Source organism: Nansenia antarctica, assembly GCF_963989245.1.
Source record: "Nansenia antarctica genome assembly, chromosome: 17".
In the NCBI taxonomy this organism is placed as follows: domain Eukaryota; kingdom Metazoa; phylum Chordata; class Actinopteri; order Argentiniformes; family Microstomatidae; genus Nansenia; species Nansenia antarctica.
This window is the reverse complement of record NC_137687.1, coordinates 27,474,963-27,484,962: the sequence shown is the minus strand read 5'-3', so window position 1 is coordinate 27,484,962 and position 10,000 is coordinate 27,474,963. Positions and strand designations below refer to the sequence as shown.

The following is a 10,000-nucleotide window of genomic DNA, read 5'->3' as shown; positions in this document are numbered from 1 at the left end:
GAGCAAACTGCTCCCTGGTCAGCTTCCCCACGTCCCCCACGTCACACAGCTCCCTGGGAGGGAGGGAGGGAGGGAGGGAGGGGAGGGAGGGGAGGGAGGGAGGGAGGAGGGGAGGGGAGGCAGGGAGGGAGGGAGGGAGGGAGGGAGGGAGGGAGGGAGGGGAGGCAGGGAGGGAGGGAGGGGAGGCAGGGAGGGAGGGAGGGAGGGAGACACACACGCACGGGGCAGGAGCGCACACACACACACACACACACAATTACATAACAGGGCAATAATGTACACCTCCAGGCAGTATATTGACAAGCAGGCTGTTCTAAAGTAAACACAGCTCTTTTACGAGAGGCTATAAAACGTTTCACCAGCCAGTCGTGTGTGTTTGTGTTTGTGATACGCAACTGAAGTCCACCGTTCTCACACTCTGAGACATGGATCACCATTTAATACCTTCAGGGTTCCTACAAGTTTCAACAAGTTAAATTTAAGACCTTTTTTTAGACCTCTTTGGATAGAATTTTTGACCCATTCGCGACGCCATATGGTAGCTTTTTGCCATCCTCGAGGTGATGAAATTAGGGATTTCACTGCCATACAGACAAAAAAGGAAGTGAATTGGCATTTTTTTGGTTCTAGCTTGATTAATTTCCTCGTAAATAGATGTGGTCGGACTGATTTCCTTGCAGGATCTACTTTTTTAGACCTAGCACCTAATTTGTAGACCGAATAGCTGGATATCAAAGGGTTGGAATGCTTGATTTTAGACTTTAAGGCTTTTTAAGACCAGCGCGGGAACCCTGTACCTGATACGTGGCATTTCATCCTCCACACAGAAGACAACACATGTACAGTACATGTTAATCAGTGTGTGAGGCTGGTGGAGGTAGAAGATAGGAGGACAGGCTCGTCGTAACGGAACAGACTGAGGAACGGTATCAAACACGGACGCGTTGCGATGAGAGCCTGTCCTCCGATTCCTACCTCCCCCAGCCACCCCAGGCCTCTCCCGGCCTCCCCCAGCCTCTACCAGCCTCCCCCAGCCTCTCCCAGCCTCTCCCAGCCTCCCCCAGCCTCTCCCGGCCTCCCCCAGCCTCCCCCGGCCTCCCCCGGCCTCTCCCAGCCTCCCCCAGCCTCCCCCAGCCTCCCCCGGCCTCTCCCAGCCTCTCCCAGCCTCCCCCGGCCTCCCCCAGCCTCCCCCAGCCTCTCCCAGCCTCCCCCTGCCTCCCCCAGCCTCCCCCAGCCTCCCCCAGCCTCCCCCAGCCTCCCCCAGCCTCCCCCGGCCTCCCCCAGCCTCCCCCTGCCTCCTACTGCCTCCCCCAGCCTCCCCCAGCCTCTCCCAGCCTCCCCCAGCCTCCCCCGGGGGTAGTGGAGTGTCGTACCAGATGCGTGCCAGGGTGGCGGAGGGCAGGCCCGTCTTCAGGAAGATGTCCCGGACCTCTGGGCCCGACACCAGGCCGTCCATGTCACCGTCTGTCTTAGCAAACACCTCGTCATACTTGGCCTTGTCTGCCGCAGACACCACCCACTGGAGGGGGAGGGGGGGGGGAGAGAGAGAGATGGGGGAGAGAGTGAGAGAGAGAGTAGGTGGGGGGGGGGGGGGAAGAGAGATAGAGGGGAGGGGGGGAGAGAGAGAGATAGAAGGGAGGGGGGGAGAGAGAAAGAGAGAAGGTGGGTGGGGGGAGAGAGAGAGAGATAGAGGGGAGGGAAGAGAGAGAGAGAGAGAGAGAGAGAGAGAGAGAGAGAGAAGGGAGGGGGGGGAGAAAGAAGAGAGAAGGTGGGTGGGGGGGGATAGAGGGGTGGGAAGGAGAGAGAGGGATAGATAGAAGGGAGGGGGGGGAGAGAAAGAGAGAAGTTGGGTGGGGGGGCGAGAGAGAGATAGAGGGGAGGGGGGAGAGAAAGAGAGAGATAGAGGGGAGGGGGAGAGAGAGGGGAGGGGGGAGAGAGAGAGAGAGAGAGAGAAGAGAGAGAGAGAGAGAGAGAGAGAGAGAGAGACTGACAAGGTGAGGACTGATTGTTTGAGTGATTAATATGGGAATCAGGTCTTCCTACTCTATTACCAGAGAGCTGCTAATGTCGCTGCGTCAGCTGATACCCAACACACTGATACCCAACACACTGGTCTGGCCTATCAGGTATGAACAGCACTTCCTGTCATCCCTCCTCTCTCTCTCACCCATCCTTCCTGTCATCCCTCCTCTCTCTCTCTCACCCATCCTTCCTGTCATCCCTCCTCTCTCTCTCACCCATCCTTCCTGTCATCCCTCCTCTCTCTCTCACCCATCCTTCCTGTCATCCCCCCTCTCTCTCTCACCCATCCTTCCTGTCATCCCTCCTCTCTCTCTCACCCATCCTTCCTGTCATCCCTCCTCTCTCTCTCTCACCCATCCTTCCTGCCTCCATCCCAATAAAAGCAGAAAGGTTCTAAAAACATATATTGAAAAAAAACAAATCATCATGTGTTACTCACCGGGGTGGGGGCCGGGGCCGGGGCTGGGGCAGGAGTAGGGGTAGGGGCAGGGGCAGGGGCGGGGGCAGCTTTGGGGGGCAGGGATTTGGTGCTGGAGGAGCGTCGGGCTGTGAGGGAGGGGGGCGACGGGAGGAGGGGCATCGACGGAGGCACCACGGGGGGGGGGCGCGGAGGGCTTTTTCCTCTTGGAGGGGGGCACCAGAGGGGCGGGCAGAGACATGGGCACAGGCTCCCCTTCCAGAGCTCTGTAGACCAGGTACATGGCCTGAAGGACGGACGGACGGACGGACGGACGGACACACACACACACACACACACAGAGAGAGAGACACACACAGAGACACACACACACATTAGATCATGATACAACAAGGTTTTACTTCTCCTTCAGACCTGCTGACCGTGCTAACAGCTGGTCATTCAGGGTGAGAAGGTTGTTTATCAAACACAGTGTCCTTCCTCCTCCCTCCCTCTTCCCCTCTTCCTCCCCTCCCTCCCTTCCTCCCTCCTTCACCTCCCCTCCACCTTCCTCCCTTCCTCCCTCATCCCTCTTCCCCTCCTCCTCCACCTCCCCTCCCTCCATCCCTCCTCCTCCTCCCTCCATCCCTCCTCCTCCTCCCCTCGACCTCCCTCCCTCCTCCACCTCCTCCCACCATCCCTACTCCTCCTCCCCTCGACCTCCCTCCCTCCTCCACCTCCTCCACCTCCTCCCTCCATCCCTCCCTCCATCCCTCCTCCTCCTCCCCTCGACCTCCCTCCCTCCCATCAGAGGAGAGAGCTGTCCTTCACACAGAGCAAGGCTCCAGGTACCTTGAAACCACGAGTACGTTGTTGTTGTTGTTTTTGTTGTCACTAATATTGACGAGGGCATCGACATAAGCAGGAGACAAGGCTTTCAAGACCAGCCCAGTGAGGGGGGGGGGATAATTATAAACACAGTGATTCTTCTCCTCTGGGTGAAAATAGACAACCTTGATCAGGTGGCTCCATGGCTAATGCCTGAGTCTCTCTCTGCTGGAGGGGGCAGGGGCGGGGGTGGGGGGGGGGTTCTTACCACGGCAAACTCATCTCTGTCCAGCATGCCATCTCTGTCCAGGTCACTCAGCTCCCATACCTGTAGCAGACAGACAGAGGGACAGACAGAGGGACAGACAGAGGGACAGACAGAGGGACAGACAGAGGGACAGAAGGAGAGACAGAGGGACAGAAGGAGAGACAGAGGGACAGACAGACAGAGGGACAGACAGAGGGACAGACAGAGGGACAGACAGAGGGACAGAAGGAGAGACAGAGGGACAGAGTGACAGACAGAGGGACACAGAGGGACAGACAGACAGACATAGGGAGGGACAGAGGGTCAGATGGACCTACGGTATCTATGCAGTCCTATGGACCTACAGCAGATGAGGTGCGAATCACAAAGATCACGTCGCTCAGGTGTAAAAAAAATCACATCGCTCGCGTGTGAAAGTATTTTCGGTTCGTTAAGAGACTACGGCGGGACAAAGTAGACTATGGCAGGCTGCCAGAGTCTAGGTAACTAAGGGGAAACACTGCCAATAGTCTCATACGTCTGTCAGGTTGAGGAGAGTGTAGTACTGAGTTCTGGAACAAAAGCACCCTCTGGTGGACATCAATGGTGTTACTCTGACTGACCAGTCTGGGACCAGAGGAAAATTATCAGTGTAGTTCTCGGCCAGTTTCTACCCCGGTAGAGGCTAGTGGAGGTAGAAATCGGAGGACGGGCTGACTAATGCAATGGAACGGAACTAGGATTGATACCGTTCCTCATTCATGCATTTACAATGAGCCCGTCCTCCGATTTCTACCTCCACCAGCCTCCCCTGTCCTCTACTCCTCCCCAGGCAGCCTCACCCGGCCCAGCACGTCCACTGGTAGTTTGGAGTTGAGCAGCACGGGTTTGACCTTCTCTCCTGAGAGCCTCTCTCCTACGGGGGACAGGCTGTCAAAGATGGCGTCAAACTTCAGCTTCTCCTCCGTCTGGGGAAGATGGGAGGATGAGAAGAGGAGGATGGACAAATTAGATAGAGGACGAGAAGAGGAGGATAGATAGACAGATAGATAGATAGATAGATAGATAGATAGACAGATAGATAGACAGACAGACAGACAGACAGATAGATAGATAGATAGATAGATAGATAGATAGATAGATAGATAGTAGATAGATAGTAGATAGATAGTAGATAGATAGTAGATAGATAGTACATAGATAGTAGATAGATAGATAGATAGATAGATAGATAGATGCGTGTCCTGAGTTAGCAGTGTTCCCCCGAAAAACATCACAGTGCATGACTGACAGCAGTGGAGGCTCGTGGAGGTAGAAATCGGAGGATGAGCCCATCCCATGACTGACAGGTCGCTCTCACCTTGACCACCCACGGACCACCGCTCTCTAAGGCCACGCCCCCTGGTAATTGCGGACTGCTCGTATCATGCTGACGAGAGAAGAAGAGATGCATTAAAGGGGAGGAATAATCGACTGAAATAACGTTTCTGAACTTTTTTCTTTAGGAGTTTATATTTTTTAAATCCTTCCGTCTTCTTCTAGCATTGTGACTGGCACCTGGTCATAGCCCAGATGGCTGTTTCCTCCTATGACTGGTGGATAGACCATTCACTTACTTAGTCAAATGTATGTGCTGTAAATCGCTTTGGATTAAAGGCGTCTGCTAAAATGCCCAAAAATATAAATATAAGGAATTGAAATGTGTTGATGAAGGTTGTGACTGACAGTTGAACTGTTGAACTCACAAACTTTGGGGGAGGAACAGCCAAGTGGAGGCTCTTGAGCGCCACCTCCAGGCCATTCTGTGCACAGGCCACCAGCTGGACAGCTATGTAGAATTGCTGATGGAATGCAGAGACACAGACAGAGTGTGGTCAGGTTAATATGACCGTTTAAAGCACAGCGATGGCATTGGATGGCTGGAGACAGTGATACTGTTAATCAGAGGGAGGGAGCGAGGGAGGGGGTACCTGTTTGTTCAGGCAGCCCTTGCGTTCCGAATCTGCTAAATCCCAGATCTATGAAGACAACAGATGTTAGTCAACTTTTAGTGTGTGTGTGTGTGTGTGTGTGTGTGTGTGTGTGTGTGCACATGTGTAGTTGTGTATGTGCATGCATGCATGCATGCAGCATTGTGTGTTTGTGTGTGTGTGTGTCACTGTGTATGGCTGTATGTATATGTGTGTGTGTGTGTGTGTGTGTGTGTGTGTGTGTGTACCTTGCCCAGGACCAGGTCTGCCAGGCCGGATCTCTTGAGGAACAGAGCTGCATCTGCTGCTGCCACCCGCCCACTACCAGACGGATCAACCTGCACACACACACACACACACACACACACACGCACACACACACACACACACACGGACAGACGGAGACACGCACGGACAGACGGAGGCACAGACAGACGGAGACACACACAGAGACACACACACACACACACACACACAGAGACACAGACAGACAGACAGACAGAGACACACACACGAACACACACAAACAAACGTTGAAGAAATTCGTCCACAAAAAAAACCCAAAAAGGAAAAATGTTGTCCACCTTGTTCAGTGTGCTTTCCCTCTCAAACAGAAGAGTTACAATCACCCCTGGAGGTTCACATGGACACTCTGTTCACTCAAAGGAGGATTTGTTTAACATGTCGGAGTCTACATGTTTGACTCTGTATGTTCCAGTTTTAACTTTGGGCGCTTGGTGGCCTAACGTGAGGGTCGCCCATGTAACCCCAGCGTTCCCGGTTCGATTCCGGCCGCGGTTATATCCTGCATGTGATCCCTTCTCTCTCTCTCACCCATCCTTCCTGTCAAATCTCTACTGTCTCTATTGCAATAAAAAAAGAAGAATATGAGTGGGACTGCCCAAAAAAAGAAAAGAAAAAAAGCCTCTGTTCTGCTGCAGTCTAACTGGTTCTCTCTACCTCTCTCTCTCCTCAGGCACCCGCCTCTCTGACTGGAGGGGCTAACAGCACTATCACTAATGCATGAGGAGAGACCGAGAGAGAGAGAGAGAGAGAGAGAGAGAGAGAGAGAGAGAGAGAGAGAGAGAGAGAGAGAGAGAGAGAGAGAGAGAGAGAGAGAGAGAGAGAGAGAGAGAGAGAGAGACAGAGAGACAGAGAGACGACAGAGAGAGCAAGAAACAGAGAGAGAGAGAGAGAGAGAAACGAGAGAGAGAGAGCAAGAAACAGAGAGAGAGAGAGAGACGACAGAGAGAGAGAGAGAGAGAGAGAGAGCAAGAAACTGAGCGAGAGAGAGAGAGACAGAGAGAGAGAGAGAAACAGAGAGACGACAGAGAGAGAGAGAGAGAGCGAGAGACAGAGCGAGAGCAAGAGAGAGAGAAACAGAGAGAGAGAGAAACAGAGAGAGAGAGAAACAGAGAGAGAGAGAAACAGAGAGAGAGAAACAGAGAGAGAGAAACAGAGAGAGAGAAACAGAGAGAGAGAGACAGCGAGAGAGAGAGAGAGAGACAGCGAGAGAGACGAGAGAGAGACAGTGAGAGAGAGACAGAGAGAGGGACAGAGAGATGGGGGCCTGAGGACATGTCGTCTGTCTGCAGCTATGCGGTTGCTAGCTAATGCTGCCTGCAGTTCTGGTCAGGTGATGCTAGTTCAACGTGGCTCTGCAGTTAGCTAAAGCTAGGTAGCCTAGCACAGGATCTCCCTTAGTGGTATTTGATTCCCTTCCCTCACTCCATTCCATGCTTTACAATGAGCCTGTCCTCAGGATTTCTACCTCCCCCAGCCTCCCCTGGTGTTCTACCTCCCCCAGCCTCCTCCTGGTGTTCTACCTCCACCAGCCTCCCCTGGTGTTCTACCTCCCCCAGCCTCCCCTGGTGTTCTACCTCCCCCAGCCTCCCCTGGTGTTCTACCTCCCCCAGCCTCCCCTGATCTCCCCTGATCTCTTGTCTGGACACAGCCCTAGGACAGACCCTTGGATACTCTGCTCCCGTCAACAAACAACCTCTAGCCCCTATGCCCCGGTGCATTGGTACAATAACAGAGTTGGCCACAGGCCTTACCTGTCGATAGTACTTGTCATAGACGGGGTTTCCACTGGAGAGCTGCAGGGAGAGAAACACGCAATGTCAGACGGTGTCTTATTTTACATACAACATACAAACAGGAAGGATATGAGCAGCAAGTGACAGAAACCTGCTACATCAGCCATAAAATAAAATGTTCTCACCATAGAGAGAAAGCACATTGACGCCTCGAACAAGCACATCATGTAACACCACAATAACCATTATTAATAATAATTTAATAATTTTGCCATTTAGCAGACGCTTTTATCCAAAGCGACTTACAATTACGAATTACAGGGACATTCCCCCTGGAGTAACTGAGGGCTAAGTGCCTTACCCAAGGGCACACTAGTAGTGGTGTGGCTTCAGGCGGGATTTGAACTCACAACCTTCCGATCCCAAGTCCAACTCACTATCCACTAGACCACCACTACCCCCTTATTCTATAATAAAGGCCAATAAAGACAAGGTCAGTCCATTTACAAGGTATTTGCCGATATCACTGAGACTGCAAATAAGGCTTAAAGGTGTTAGATTCAAAAGTAACAAGACAGCCAAGATTATACTACAATAGCCAGGGGAGGCTGGTGGCGGTAGAAATCGGAGGACAGGCTCATTGTAATGCATGGAACAGAATCAGGCGTGGTATCAAACATAAGTGATATGGCTGATACCATTCCTCAATCTGTTCATTGCGTTACAATGAGCCAGTCCTCCGATTTCTACCTCCACCAGCCTCCCCTAGCCTATATCGTGTCCCAAGGACACCTCGACATGTGGCCAGCCCGAGGTTCTCGAACCACTGATCTCTGCCGACCTTGCGATCGTTAGACGCCGGCTCTACCTCCTGAGCCGCTCTCTAGATGAGATCCACAAGGGTTTGTCTGAGTGAAGGCCAACAGCCAGAGATCTGCCAACAACCAAGGCTAACACACCCCAGGCGGGAAAAATACAGAAACACACCACAATCAATACGTCTACTCTGAGGATTCATCGCTCGACAACACTTTGTAAAGCCATTTAGAAGATCCATTCAAGATCCATAGGCACCAGTCAGTCAGTGAATGTGTAATTAATAACTGTCTGCCAAAGGTAGGCATGGAAATGAAAGGACTTGGTGAGGAAGCCAAAAGCAAATCAAAGAAATCCTTATTTTTTCATTTCTTTTAGGGCATTTCTGCCTTATTGAGAGACAGTAGAGATTGACAGGAAGGATGAGTGGGAGAGAGAGAGAGGAGGGATGACATACAGGATATACTGTATATATGTTGACGGCCGGAATCTAACCAGGGACCATGTGATGATATAGCATGTGCCTCTGTGTGCTACGCCGCTTAACGCAGAAAGCAAATCATTCACGACACAAGAATCAAACAAGAGTCAACAACACAGGAAATGGACCCAGGCCAGAACCATAACAAAGATGACAGTCCGGGGCGTTTGGTGGCATAGCACACTGAGCATCAACCATGTCACCGCAGGGTTCCCGGTTCGATTCTGGTCGAGGACATATCCGGCATGTCCTCCCTTCTCTGTCTATCTCTCTCACCCATCCTTCCTGTCAAATCTCTACTGTCTCTATCGCAATAAAAAGAAAAATATGAGTGGGACTACCCCACTCAGAAAAAAATAACTTGACATATTATCATAAAGATGACCTGGCTAGTCTGATATTACCCTGGCTAGTCTGCCCAGAGAGAGTGAGACCCTAACTTCTCCCATGTTCCCTGTTAACGCCCTATAGTACACACAGCCTCTGTGATGTCATCATGTAGACCTATCCTATAATGTGGCCCATAATGGCGGACAACTGGAGGCGGACGCTTTTCTGCCGTTTCCGGGAAGAAAAAAAGGAACCACATGGTTAGATTTCACTTCCTGAAAAAAGGCACTTCCTGTGGGTGGGACGAATGGTCATTCTACACAAAAAGCGGTCTGGTCTCATGTAAGGCCTAGTCCTGCAGGCTACCGGTCTCTCTTATGCAAGACTATGACGGATAGGTCAACTAGTCAATGGATAGCCCAGTCGATTTCTCTATAGGCGTAAATGCTCTTCCTTTTTGTTTTGTTTTTTTGTTCCATTACGCAACAACATTTTCCTGACTATTCAAGAAAAGCTGCTGATTATCATCTAAACCAGGGGAGGCCGGTGGGGGTAGAAAGCGGAGGACAGGCTCATTGTAATGCACGGAACGGAATGGGGAAAGGTCATTTTGATACCATTCCATGCATTCGGCTACAATGAGCACATCCTCCTCCGATTTCTACCTCCACCAGCCTCCCCCTGATCTAAACACAATACGATCGCAGCCTTGGGTGGTGACGACGACTTAGGCCTTCGGTAAGCGAAATGTAGCCTTGGCTTATAGAAATGTAGCCTTGGCTTATAGCCTAACAATTACAACAACACGCCTCTGAAACCACACTGCTGCCTGTCATCGCCTGATACAGACCCGTCAACAGTCACTTCATA

General features: G+C 51.8%; 1 protein-coding gene across 1 annotated transcript in view; it reads right to left on the bottom strand.

Annotated features, from left to right (window-relative positions):
* eps15 (epidermal growth factor receptor pathway substrate 15) overlaps positions 1-10,000 on the bottom strand; it is a 39,266-nt gene that overhangs the window by 26,425 nt on the left and 2,841 nt on the right. Inside the window, 11 exon segments of the mRNA XM_080547426.1 lie at positions 1-53; positions 1,374-1,519; positions 2,462-2,602; positions 2,604-2,726; positions 3,516-3,575; positions 4,337-4,462; positions 4,855-4,923; positions 5,240-5,335; positions 5,465-5,512; positions 5,713-5,802; positions 7,522-7,563. The exon segment at positions 1-53 is cut by the window's left edge and continues 44 nt beyond it. Of these exon segments, the coding sequence (XP_080403552.1) occupies positions 1-53; positions 1,374-1,519; positions 2,462-2,602; positions 2,604-2,726; positions 3,516-3,575; positions 4,337-4,462; positions 4,855-4,923; positions 5,240-5,335; positions 5,465-5,512; positions 5,713-5,802; positions 7,522-7,563 (994 nt within the window).